This window comes from Neopsephotus bourkii, unplaced genomic scaffold (genome assembly GCF_033783945.1).
Source record: "Neopsephotus bourkii isolate Nb327-2 ecotype Australia unplaced genomic scaffold, CSIRO-AGI_Nbou_v1 NB_233, whole genome shotgun sequence".
NCBI lineage: Eukaryota > Metazoa > Chordata > Aves > Psittaciformes > Psittacidae > Neopsephotus > Neopsephotus bourkii.
The window spans coordinates 1539875-1553875 of NW_026900743.1; the positions used below are offsets into that span (position 1 = coordinate 1539875).

A 14001-nucleotide genomic window follows, 5' to 3' on the forward strand; every position below is an offset into this window, starting at 1 on the left:
GGAACTTGCATGCAGTACGCAGAGATGTTTCTGTCATCTTCGCTAACATCAAAGTTAAAATACATAATTTTATGTTTAAATAGGGTCTTAACGAAACTCAGGTACTTCACATGTTTGCATAGTAATTTTCTGTACAACTGTCTGAACTTAGGTATCAGACAAAACAATATATTTCCTTTTCAAATAGCATAGAGCCAAAGAATATGAATTATTTAATCTAAAGCTTCTCTCTCCTGCTACATCATTCAAGAACCTTTCTCTTCTATTACTACAATAATTGTAGTTTGGTCTGTGTACTTTTGTTTATTTACTGAAGTACTTTGTGTGTATATATGCAGATGAAGTTACTTTGTGTAGATGCACACAAATTTATGTAAACATATAAGAAGTAGCATTTTGTAATTGTGATTATATCTTGTATTTTTCTATTGATTTTTTCCATGCCGGTGTCCTGAAGAGGCCTAGAAATGTTTACAGGTACTGTAGCTGCAGCCAACGGAGATTTGTAAAGAGGGGGAAGAATAGAGTATTACACACTTGTATGCTGGCCAGAGACTGTTTGCAGAGTACAAAAAACTGCATGAACTGACTTCCTTGTGTTTTGACTACTATTAAAGTCTCCATACTTACATGAGGGAGGGGAGACACTGTTATCTTTTGTGCAAAGTGCTTCTGTTTTTCTGGACCAGCAAATAGTATTAGCATAGCATGTGTCCTCTGTCCTGTGATGTCAAGTGCTTTAGAGATAAGTGATTAATCTTCATGACATTATAATGTAGCCACAATTACCTTAATTTTGCATACGGAAAAACTGAAGGGGAAAAGTGTTGAGTTAACCATGTTTACACTGGTAAATTACCCAATCCAAGTTTAGATTGGTCCCATATTCTCTATTTTTGCTTGGTAGCTACTGTTCTTTGTCTGGGTGACTATAATGACTGCTGTTGTCTTCTGGTACAGTCAGGGTAGATCTGAGATTATACTGCTTGTATTACTTTGAAAGAATTACAAAGCAGAAAGTTGATGGAGTTCATATTGTGTTATTTTAGTATGTGTATTCCTGTTAATGCAGTTAATAGCAGAACACAATGTTGATTTCATACTTTTTTGAATTGGAAGTGTAATGTGAGAAGGAATTAAAAAATCGGCAGTTCTTAGTGGATATAATTGCTAAAGTTTTTATTAACATATTTTAGTTACCATCTGCATTTTTATTTAACATTCACATCTATGACTTTGCATATGATTTTTTTTTTCTTTTTCCTGCAAAATAAGGACAAAAGTTGATGAATTCTCATCTTGGTAGTTCTGTCATGGAGCTTGTTTTTAGTATCCATTCACTTTTGAAGTTCTGATTGTGATTTTGTACTTTTTCAGAAACTCAGTGGGCCTTTTCTTCAGTTCAGTGTTCAAAGTCTGCTAATAGCTGTCTCTAGCTTCTATATCTTTGCCACTTCTTTTTTTTTTTTTTTTTTTTAGATTTAAACCCCACTCCCTTAGAAAATATATAATGAAATGGTTTTTTTAACAGACACGTCTTCTAAATCACTAGCACTAGACTGCACCCATCAGAATGAGTTCAGGACTGTGTAATGGTCAAGATTAAATTGCAGCAGCAGTTACAGTAATGAATATATTTGAGCGACGTCTTTAGGTGTCTATTGGGATTCTTGACTTTTGAATTTATTTTAAACCAAAACACTTCAATATGTTTCTTTTTCTGCTTTTGTGACTTCAGTTTTAAATAGAAAATCTTTGACTTTGCAGGCAGTGCTCAGAGTGTGACCAGGCAGGTAGCAGTGACATGGAGGCAGATATCGCCATGGAAACTTTACCAGATGGGACCAAAAGATCAAGGAGGCAGATTAAGGAACCAGTGAAATTTGTTCCTCAGGATGTGCCACCAGAACCGAAGAAAATTCCAATCAGAAACACGGTAAATGATGGTTGAGTTGTTTTGATGCAGCACATATTCATAACAATGTTGTCTTAAGATGACTTATGATTTAAGACTTTTTTTAATTCCCTTTTATTTGTTTAATGATTTATTACTTGTGTTAAGTGTATAGTTTTGCTAAAGTAAAAAGCTGGGAAATGTGGTACTGAACTGAAGCTTTTCCGTTCTTTTAACCTGGGTCACAAAGTCCTCTCAATTGCAGAAAAAGAACATTCAGTTTGTACTTAAGCTTAGCCTTTACAGCTATTCTTCACCATAGTAGTAAGGACACTTTGTTCTTGTATGCTGAGATTTAAATATATCAAATTGCCAGTTACAGCTGTAAAGTAATTAGTCATTTCCTTATGTACAGGCAACCTACTGACAGACTGCACATTTTGTGACTGTCACAAGACCCTTTTATTTCAATTTAACTTACTAATCTTATTGTATGTTTTCTCAAATTTTCCTGGTGGATAGTTTTCAGAGAACATAAGCTTTCATTTGCTGATGAAATATTTAGCATTTTTCTTTCATTTAATTGTAGAACTTGTTAATCATTGTGTTCTAATCCCTATAGTTTTGCTCTCCTACTTGCTCATTTTGATGTGTCATGTGTCATGTCACCTGAAACGTACATGAAAGTATCGAGGGCTTTTAGGTCCAGTTTAGGGAATGAGTAGTGTTCCCATGACCCTTTGGGCATGAGTAGTAATTGTGTATAAACTGATGATTTATCTTTCAATATATTTCTTGGTATTTGGAAATACCTAAAACCTTCTCACATTAGGCTAGACATGCTCTTTCTCTCATGCAGAACAACTTTATTTTCTTTGCAGAGCTTTCCAGACTTTTTATGCTTGTACTAGCAGATACCATACTTATCTGAGTATAGACTAAGATTAACCAAGTATTTTCTTGACCTAACCTTAAGTGTTTGGTTTTGTTAAACTTCAATATATTTTAACTGTTTGGGCCACAGCTTTGATTTACCTAATGGCTTCCTTTTCCTGATCTGTCGCTAAGAAGAACTCAAGTGACTCAAGCCAAAATGATTAATTTAGTTCAAATTATTAGGTTTGCAGGTAATCCAAAATAAAGCTTTGTGAATAATTCTAATTATGAAGACACCTGCTGGATTTCTTTCTCTGAACAATGGTGAATTCCTTTATTTCAACTCTTTCATGATCTTGGGTCATTTAGGCTGTATGACAATATTAAGATAGCACACCTCTGAAGACTTACTAGGTGCTTCCTGGCAGCATGGGATTCCCGCTCCCCTTTGTTATGAACCCTGAAAGTTGATGTTAGTTTTTGTTATGTGTTTGTTTTGGCTTGCCTTCTTTAGAAAGAGAATACTTTTAAATTTATTAGGTCTGGGGCTCTCTGAATATTTGAGAGGAAAAGACCTGACCTTTGAAAAACTTCTCATATTGAGTCTGACTCAACTATGTGGTGCTTTTCAGCAGATGATTTGTTCTGTGCTTTGTGTCCTCACTGCTCAAAAGCTTCTAAATAGTTTAAGGAATTAAAAATGGGAAATTTGAAAAAAAATTATATATAAATATATAAAAATATATTTATAAAGAGATAATTTATATAAATTCTAATATTTACTAATTTTATATAAATAATAATTTATATATATAAATACAAAGTCTATACTTCATAGTCTTCTCAGAGTCCTTTGTATCTCTGAGCATGTTTTATTCAGTTTAGTTTGTGTGAGCAGCCTTGCTAACAGTTATAATCAAGTGCAATTATAAGACTCAATTGTGTATCTGTTGCTCTTAAGGGATTTCCATTTGTTTTGCATACAATTATCTTGAACTGATATAATTGAGAGAAGGGTTTTTTGTGACACACCTTAAGAGAATAGAAAGTGTCTTACATTTTTGGATTTCACTGCTATGTATGGTTTGTCATTACTTTGTTGACAGAAATTATGTGCAAACCCCAATATTTTGATGAAGTTGCGTTAGGTGTTGTACTAATAACAAAAATAGCTGGAATTTGTAAGAAATTTTATACAAATGCATCGCATTAAGCCTATATGCTAACCATATATATGTAAAAAAAAAAAAAGTTAAATTGTACTTTCAGACTTGATATTTTTTTATCAGATTGTCCTTCAGCTCCTGTTTGGTAACACTGATTTCAGGGATGATAAGGATACCTCCTTTAATGAAGAAAATGCTTTTTCCTTATGCAGGGTGTTTTTTTTCTTTCTAATTCCTGTCTCCTTGTACAGTGAAGAGTTAAAGACTCTTTCAGAAGTATTTATAATTTTACCATTACTTCTCATCCAATTTAAGGATGTGTAGCTAAGTCCTGCAGAATTGTATTTTTTATTATTCTTCAAAGCTGCTGAATTCATTGATGATGTGGATTTTCTCTTCAGGGTTAAATATTTTTTTCAAGAAAATTGTGGGTTTTTTTTCTCTCTTTAAATGTAACCTTAGAATTTGTTTTGCATTATTGCAAAAAATACTGAGGATATCTAATTTTAATTTATGCAACCTGTACCATTTCTTCTCTTTCTTTTCCCTTACAAACTTAACAGTTCTTTTCAGGTTTTTCTTGTCTTAACTCTCTCAAGTATGTAGCCCTATATCTGTGTCAGTATAGTTTTAGCAGAGATTTAGAGTAGGATGGTCTGCATTATTTTGCATGAGGTACCTTTTCTTCATACCTTCATTCTGCTTGTGCAAAAAGCATGTGTCATAAATAATTAATGGGTGGGAAGGGTTGTGAGGAATATTTATTTTCCAACTCATTGAGAGGAAGGTGAGACTCTTTAATGCAAACACAAGTTTTCTCTTGGGACTAAGTTGTTCAGATCTTAATTCAGTCTAATGTTACATCAGAACAATGATAGCCAGCAACCTGTGACAACTGGAGTACCCAAGTGTTCACAGCTTCTGCGTGGTGTTGGGGCCTCAGCTTTCTTTCTATAATTTGGAAGTGTGACAGAAGTGAGACTGAAGCAGGTTATTCAGTCAGGACACTGCTTCTTCCATGTACATTTATCTACGTAAATTGTGTGTCAGGGCATTATTTTGCATCCTAATGCTGTATAGGTTTTCAAAATTACCTTGTGAGTGCTCTGTAGTATGTCCATCCCCTTAGCTTTCAGAAATGTTGCAGGATATTTATATAAAGATCAGCTCTTTTGAAGAAAAAGGGAAGACAGAGTCCAGCCATTTGGATTGCATTGTTTTGGAGAGAACACCCATCATATTCTATACAAAAAATGGACTAAAATTTACAAGAAGACCTTTCTGATTTTAAACTTCCCAAGACGGACCATGTTAGAGAATATACCGAAGTGCACAACCATAGATTTAAACATGGCAGAATTATACTCTTGAGTCAATGTCTAGGCAAATTATAAATAAATGTAAATAGACAAGACATTAGCCTTTAAACTTGAGCCTCTTGTATAAGGGCTGTTTTTGTGGGCAGAGTTTTAATTCATCATTTATGCTTATACACTTTAAGCAGTGCATAACTCCTTAAACTAGCTTTATTGAAAATCTCTAATCTTTATAATTCCAATTTCATACTTGTATAAGCTTCACAAATTATTATTTCTGCTGCTAGTTGACTTCATAGAAATTAATAGCTAATAGAAATCAGTAGCTGATCTGCATAAACCAGATGTCTATAAACTTTTTTAAATATTTTTTTTTAATCTGAATAAGTTTTTAAACATTTTTGCAGAACTGTATGGTTTTTCATATTGGATATTTTTGCTATAAAGATTAAGTGTACAATGGTTTGTTTATTTGGAAAAAATCTTTTAAGAGATATGGATGGTGCTGTAGAGCAGTAAGTTGAGTGTTTAATGGGTTTCATCTGCTCAACTATGTATATTCAGTTTTTCAGAGATGATCCATGTATACAAAACCAGCTTTTAACAAATTGCCTACTTCTGCTATTCTTGAATAAAAAGAAATACACAGGTTTTGCTAAAATAATTTTGTTAGTCTAATGTTATATTTTTGCAAAATAAGTGTTCTGCTTTTATCCCTTGGAAAAAAAGTATATTTCAGTGACTATACTTTAAAATCCCTTGAAGTATGTTTTACCTACTGTACGTGCTGTCTGGAAGTGTAGCGGAGTTTCTGTGAGAAATGTCACATACCTGCACATCTTCCTGAGCCATATTGCTCAACTGTAAGAGGTGGTAGGAAATACTTTTTCCTGTAATCATGTTGTATCTGTTGAAGTAAAGTAGTGTTTGTGTTGTTTGAATAGTCCATCCTCCAACAAATGCTGTCACATGCTGGTACTCTTTAATATGCTATGTTTTCTTTTGTCTGGAAATTCCATTTCTGGTTCCTTTTTACTGAGTAGGAAGTATCTACCTTGTCTTGTAAAGGTGAAAAAGGCTTTTTTGTAAAGGCATTTGGGGAACTGAATAGTGTGTTGAAGGATTTAAATAAAACCTTCTGATCTTTCGATATCAGACTTATTTTCCTTATCTAAAACCTGAAAACCTAATAGCTTTTTTCTATAATTGCATTGTGTACAGTCCAAATAAGCAGTAATTTTTCTGTTTAGCAGTAAAAAGTCTGTGTTTGGGGGAAGAAGTTATTAGCCAACACTATGCTGTTCATTCTTTGGAACATGGAAGAAAACAATTCTGTGCCTGAGGGGCTGTAGTCTAAGTAGATTAGTTTTTAAAAAATAATGATAAAAGAAAAATACTGAGAAAGCACCTACAAGGTGTTCTTAGTGCAGGGAGTGGTTGTGTATACTGCTTTTGTTTTACAAATAAATACTTATTTAGAATAGATGACCATTTCTTGCTTTTGTTTCAAATAAGAAAAGATAGCAAAGGGAGTGGTGTATTTTTTTTTCTTGCCAAGTACATTAAAAGATAAACAGGATTGTTATCTTGTATTTAACTGAAGCATTTCCACCAAAGTGGTTTCCAGACATCTATTGTATAACTTAATTATGTGATGTCATTGATACAAGATTTGAATAAAAGATGGCTGCAGGAGGAAAACATAACAGCAATTCCAATTTGAATGTAAGTATCAGTGCTTCATAAAAACATAAATAATTTTAAAGCACTTTATGTATATTTATCAGTCATCATTTTAGTTAACATTGTCAGTGATTTATGAACTCATTTAAATAGGACTTATAAATAAGTACCTGAAAGACCTTTCAAATCAGTGATCTGATAGTAGGGTGTTTGACTTACTCAACTTTAAAGAAATTGCTGTCAGGTGAACATGAATGCTCTAGAAAAAAATCAATCAGGAGTTACACAGCTTTCTGAAATGTAATGTTATCGTTATAAAGAACGTTACAAAATACCTATTTTCTTTACTTCATCACTGAATGTAAAAGCTTAGCTGAGTCTGTAATGTGTCAATGCAGACATAAAAACTAAATCAATCAGCTTGCCAAATACACAGATGCATGATAGTATAGGACTCTTTCTTTTGGCTTGAGGTCAAATTTAGAAAGCAAGGAAGTAAGATACATTCATACAGCTCTTCCACAATGCTTGAAGCAAATGAAGTATATGAGAGCTTTGCATTTTGTTGGGTTTCTTTTTGTTTGTTTGTGGATCCTTTTGTTTGTTTGATTTGTTTTTTAAGAAAGTGATGGAAAAGCCGTAGATGAAAGGTCACTTATTTTTGACGTAGCAAAGGCATGAAGAAATGGACATATTACAAATAGTATTCTGATGACATAAATGTCAATACATAAGTTAACTACTGTGTCTGTCTCTTTTGCAAATAGTGCATTAAGTTCAGTTTTCCAGAAGAGCATCACTTACTTTAGCCACGTCTGCAGACTGACTTTTTCTGGCCGTTTAGCCCCCCTGCTTCAGTTTCAGTTCTCCAAATGTGTGTGCTTTGGAGTAAATTAGGGGTAAGAAACCTAGATCCTCCAAGTTCTTGAATTCTGTTATATGCTTACAAGTCTTAGAAACAGTAGTTTCAAGTTAATTGCCAGATTCAGTGCTAGTATACCTTGATGGCAGGAATGTTGCAAAATCTTTACTTTTCTAGAAAACAAAAGTATTCAAGAAAATGTGAACTAAAAAAAAAAGGGGGAAAATGCAATTCTAATTAAGCTTCATGGTAGACTTGTTTCTCTCGATTTACTGCTGTTTATTTGTCAGTTCCCTTTTTATTGCTGTCAGCTTTCCAGAAAATTAAATAATTATTTCAAAGGTATTTTGAATAGTATTGATATGGACCATTTAAGGTATTCACTTTGATCTATATTGAGCGAGTGTGCCATCTGCTGTCTGTGTTGCTGTCCTTACCTTCATTTAAAATAATTTTATGCTTGTGTGGCTGATAGAATATTTTTACCTGCCTTTTAATAAAGTTAAGGGAGTCAAAGGGATTTTTCTGCAGCTGGCTTGATTGTAACTTTCCATTGGCAAAAGATTCTTGGACATTGAACTCTTAATAAGGATTGGGTGACATCATGGATTAAAAATTGCTGTCTTTGAAAAATGGTCATAGTTTGTGTTTAACAGGGGAGAGAAATCACATTATCTGTGCAGTTTCAACATGTTTTTTTTTTTAAAATCTATAGTTTATGCATGCTTTTAATAGTTAGCACAGTGATTTCATTAGGTAACCTTTTTGGTAGCAGTGGAAGTTTTCCCAGTTCTGTTTTCTGAAAGTGTTCTCCTCTGCTTATGTTTCATATCAGAGTCGTCTTATGTAGTAATTAAATGACATGACCTTTTTGGAATGATTCTTGATAACAAGTATATGTTAGAGCCTTCAAGAGTGAGAGGGTTAAAAAGTTTTTGGTATGTGTGATATATATCAGTGAACAATTGTTTGATAAAAGGTAAAACTGTGGAAGTATATCATTAGTGTCTGTTAACTATAAGGTGATAATGAAAACATAAGATAATGAAAATGCCTGAAGAATTTAGATGGGAAACAGAATTAAAGCATGGTTGCAATCTTGTACTAGTCCTCTTCACTGTGTATTGTATGTGTAACTATGTGCCTTTCTTGAGCAGTCAGTGTAGCTTCTGGTCAGTCAGAAACAAAAAGCAAATATGTTTTATTTCAGAGAATGAATCTGAGATTTACAGGTCTACAAAAATCAAAGCTTCTGAAATTCTTAATATTTGTCCCTCTAATAATTACAACACAAACCATCATCCACAGACTTTTTATACATCAGTGAAATAATAGTACCGGTAGTTTTGTGGGTCAGGTGTGTCTTTAGTAATTTAATCGATGTTTAAATTTGAAATCTGTGACTAGTTTTAAATTAACTATATGAAATTCACAAATGAAAATACACTTTCATAATAACAACATGTGCCCACAGATTTCAGGAGCACTTGGAGTACTGACTGAATTTCCTGTGCTCACCTTTATGAAGAAGAGTAATATTTACTTCATGGTACCAATATTATTAGTGGTATCAGAAACTCAGTGAAGAAAAGAAAAGCCCTTTATGTATGACGGTATTGTTTCTGTGACATCCAAGAGGTATAGAAGCACCAGCATGATAAGGATCATCTTTCCTGTCTATTAGCAGAAGCAGTACACACTAACATAGTGAAACCCCTGAATTCACACAAACAAAATGGCGTAGGCTGGTGTGCTGGGCCTCCTTGCTGCTTTTGTGTGCATGTGCAAACAATTAAAAAAATTACATTAACCAGTAAATGCATTAAGCAAAGGAGAAACTGGGAGCAGTGTGTTCTACTTTGATGTTTGAAATATTAGCAGAATTACTATTGCTGTTTTAAATGACTCTTAGGTTCTGTTAAATATCATTGTTTTATTGACCTCTCTTGGGCTTAAATTCACCTTCTCAAAGAGCTTTTTGAAATTGCCATGCACAAATCACCGCTGATTTTCTGCAGAATAGTGACTGAGCAGATCACATCCAGAACTATGCTAGTTTACTTTATGTGGAGTGGACTTGAACCATTGCCACTGACCTCAGATAACTTTCAGTATTTCATACTCTTTTCCATTTCTTTGGAACACCAATAACTCCTGTATATCTTTTCATGTACAAGAAGAAATGAAGTAGGTGACAGTATAAGTTCTTATCCTCCAGGAGCACTTCAGTGAACACTTCGTATTTAACAGGAGCATATACTTGTGACTCTTGGGAGTTGCCTCCGCACTTCTGGTCTGTTGAAGAGTTCTGGGTCATGGCTGGTTTTCCTTTCCTTCCAGCTGACAAAGCAAAACTGCTCTAATGAATGTACTGCCTTCTCTTCCTGCCTTTGGGTGCACTGGTTTAAAGCGTGTGTCTTCCAGAGGCATAGCAATATGGTTTGGTGACAGCCATGGTGGTTTTGAGTCAGGTGGGCACCTATTCTGTTATGTACACCGTTCTGCTTTCATGTTTGGAGACTAGTATGTCAACCTGTTGCATCTATGAGTAGTGGCAGACTGTTTCCTTTGGGGCTTGCCTTTGCTGCTTTGTTTCCTTTACTGTTTTGTAAACAAAATTACGTGCTGTTTTGCAAAACCAGCCTATTCTCAGAATGTAGGATTCATCACAGGCTTTGTTTGTCCCTTACAAATGTCTTTCATTTTTCTCATGTACGAAACTTCTTTTTCTGAGAGTATTCAAAATCATACAGTTAATGCATTAACTAATCCTTTTAATTTTACATGTTTTATATTGTTGTCCAGTTGTTACGAATTGCACATAAACAACTTGAATATGATAATTGAAGCCTTTACTTTTCAGTTTTGCACGTCTAAAGTGGAGACTCCCACTTCAGTCTTTCTTCTTCTTCCAACAACATCTTTAGTTCCATTTTGGATTGGTGGGTTTTTATGGGTTTTTTTTTAATGGTCTGATTTTTTGGAGTGTCTTAAGTACACTACTTCCTTCCATGGATTGGAATCATGTTACTCCTATACCTCTACTGATTTCTTGTCCATATATATTCTAAAAATGTCACCCCTAATCATTCATGCATTTGATCTGCATCACATTGCGTCATTTATGCTTCATCATTAATTATTCATTTCTTATGTCAGTATTCTGTTTTTTAGCCATTTATGTCCTGATCCTTTTAAATCTCTAAGCTGATATGGAAGTTATATGCATCTTGTACTGGATTAACATCTCTTTTTCTAAATAAGTTCTGAATATGAACAAGTTTATCTCAGTTGTAGTATTGTCATTGGACATATACAATAACACTGTTCTTTTAAGCTTTTCTTTTATAAGAAATCTTAACTTGTTTATGGCAGGTACATGCAGCTCTAATATTTTATGTTTATAATCTGATTCTGAGCCCACTAATGACAGAAATTATTCAAAGCATTTTGAACAGCGAATACAATACGGTAAGGCAAACAGCAGTGAAAAATATCGGACAAAGTAGTCCAGGCTTATCTGATTCTTTTTGGTGAACCTGTAAGGTAACTTCAGTGAGAATGTATATAAAGTCACATATGCTTAATTACTGGAAGGCTATTGTTGAAAATCAGAGAATATTCAGTATTTTGTTGTGAATTTTATGGTGTTATTTTCCATTGTGAATGCTGGCAATAGTGTAATGATTGTGTGAAGATGTTAGCATTGCCAATATGTTGGAAGAAATATGTGTGGGAATAAGTTTGGAAAAACATTAGTGTAAAATTTTGTTACTTTAAAAGCATAAAAGATTTACTGCAAACATTATTTCAAAGATACTGGTTTTAATGTTTGTTTTCTAGAGATTGTCGAAACAGATTGAAGTATGTTTGAAGGTTTAGAAATCTAATGGAAGCATAATCCAAGTAGAATTTAATGTGATATTCCTTGTCATATGCATCACACTTTTTATAGCAGGCAGATGAAAACCAACATTTTCTTGACAGAGGTGACTAGATTATTTATGGATCTTGTGTTTCTACTTGCTGAAGTTAGATTATGATTCATCGCTTCTTAAAATGCAGTTACTAACTTGTATTCTTTTACACTTAGGGTAAAAAATTTTGTTGTTACCTTTTTTTCCAAATTGCATATCAGTTTTCAAGATGGCATTACTCTAACTGTACAAAGCACGCATTATTGTCTCTTCTTGCTTAAGCATGGAGACAATGAGGACCGTAACACTGCTTACATTGGCATGTACCTTTACATCTACTTCTTTTTAGTCTTTATGCAGCTGTATTCAGCAATGCCTGTGTGGCTTAAAATTGTCAAAATTTATAAGTGTACTTAGGACCAATGCCAGAGATTGAAAGTAGTGAAATTGTCAGTTACAGTGCTGATGTCTGATCAAATCCTTTTTTGTCTGGTTTTAAGTTACAATGACCTTGGGTTGTGTAACATGTAGTTGTCATGTAGCCCGTGTTGGACAAATACCTCTAATAGTACACCGATAAACTCAGTTACCTGTAATAAATCAGTTCTTTCAGATGTGGACACTTAGGTGTCTACTGTATGGCTTGTGGAAGGTAGAACTCCTCAGTTATGACTGTATTACAGAATGTATAGTAAATATTGAGATGTATTAAATAGAAGCTTTTACAGATTTTTATAAATTGTCTTTAAGGAAATGTGAAAGAAAACCTCAATGGTAAAAGAGGCACAAAGTAGAATATTGTTTTCCGTTCTGTTACAGTCCTTTCTACTATAGAGTTAACTCTTACCTAAAAAGAAAAAAAACTTCCCAAACAATATGCTGTTCACATGTGCAGATCAAAATATGCATTGGTAGAAAGGTATAGATACATTGAAGTGATGGGTTTATTTACAGTGGAACTATCTTTGAATATTAAAATATAGTTATATAAAGTAAACATATTTTAAATATTTAATTTAAATGGTTTAAAATAGAGACCAGTCTGAATTTGAAACTAGGATAAATCCCCTTCAAAGAGGACCCCAAACAGGATAAACATGATATGCCTAGCTTCTTTGCAATTGAATTTATGGTTGCTTGTGATTTTAAACTCCCTTAAGTTTTTTCCATCAGTTGGCTTTTACTTTTTCTGCAATGAACACGAGCTGCTTCAAAAACAGCTTGAAGACATCATAAGTAGGCAGTGTTGTTTTAAACGTAAGATAAATGATTTTCTAATGTGGTGATTTCCTGCAGAAAAACAAGCACTTAAAAGTTCATTTTGTTACTTTTTATTTTATTAGTGTCAATGTGTCAGACATTGTGGGTTAGTGGAATGGTCTCTGATGCTTTTAATTTCCTTTTGCATCCCTTCTAGTTTTCTTTCCTTGTTAAACAAGGAGGAGAGCGTTTGATATTGTCAGATTGTGAAGTTACTTAACATATGCAGGTTATAATGCTGCTATTTGAGAGATAAAAGCATTGTGACTGAAACTGAACTCAGTGAGTTGAGTTTAGTTACATACAGCTGCTTGTAAACCTTTGGTGTTTACAGTTAAGAGTCTATGGAAACCTCTTCCTCCTCACTGTTGATATTTAGACCTTTTGGCCAGCTGCAATACTGAAATAGTTTCCACTTTTTAAATATTTTCTGCTTCTGTTTTAATGATCTTTTATTTATTTTTTTTATTTTGATTGCTTTTTTTTATCTGATCCCTTGGCTTACAAAAAGAGCACTTCAAGTGCTCAAGGAATTTGCTATAATATACTGTTCATATCAGTATTCAGATTATGAATTTCAGCGTTGGGAAGTTTGTGCAAAGTTGGTAGGAGATCCACAGTTCTGGTGGCAGTCTTCTTTAGAATAAAGCTTCACACGCTTAGGTCAACAAATGTATTTATATTTACTTTTTAGTTAGGTCTGTAGGTTTATAACCAGAATCTGAAGCTATTGTTCTGACATCAGTCAGAATAATTGTCTTGCAGTGGTTCAGTAATTAATGCTTTAAATTATTTCCTGTGGTATGTTTTTGTTGTTGTTATGAATAATAGATAAATATCAAAACCATTATATTACTGTCCAATATTGAATTTTAAATATATTTTTCTTCCAGAGAACTAGAGGACGGAAACGAAGCTTTGTGCCTGAAGAAGAAAAACCTGAGGTTGGAATATAGTGTTTTGTTTCTTTGTTTTTTTAACAGTTTCACAAAAAAAATCAAACTTTGGGCTGAAGTGTTATTTTCAA

The 14001-nt window shown here is 33.6% G+C and overlaps 1 protein-coding gene across 2 annotated transcripts in view; it reads left to right on the forward strand.

Annotated features, from left to right (window-relative positions):
• PHF14 (PHD finger protein 14) overlaps nt 1–14001 on the forward strand; it is a 163086-nt gene that overhangs the window by 51164 nt on the left and 97921 nt on the right. For both annotated transcript variants that reach the window (XM_061344711.1, XM_061344710.1), the window contains exons 14-15: nt 1768–1936; nt 13868–13918. In XM_061344711.1, the coding sequence (XP_061200695.1) occupies nt 1768–1936; nt 13868–13918 (220 nt within the window). The remainder of the gene's footprint in view (nt 1–1767; nt 1937–13867; nt 13919–14001) is intronic.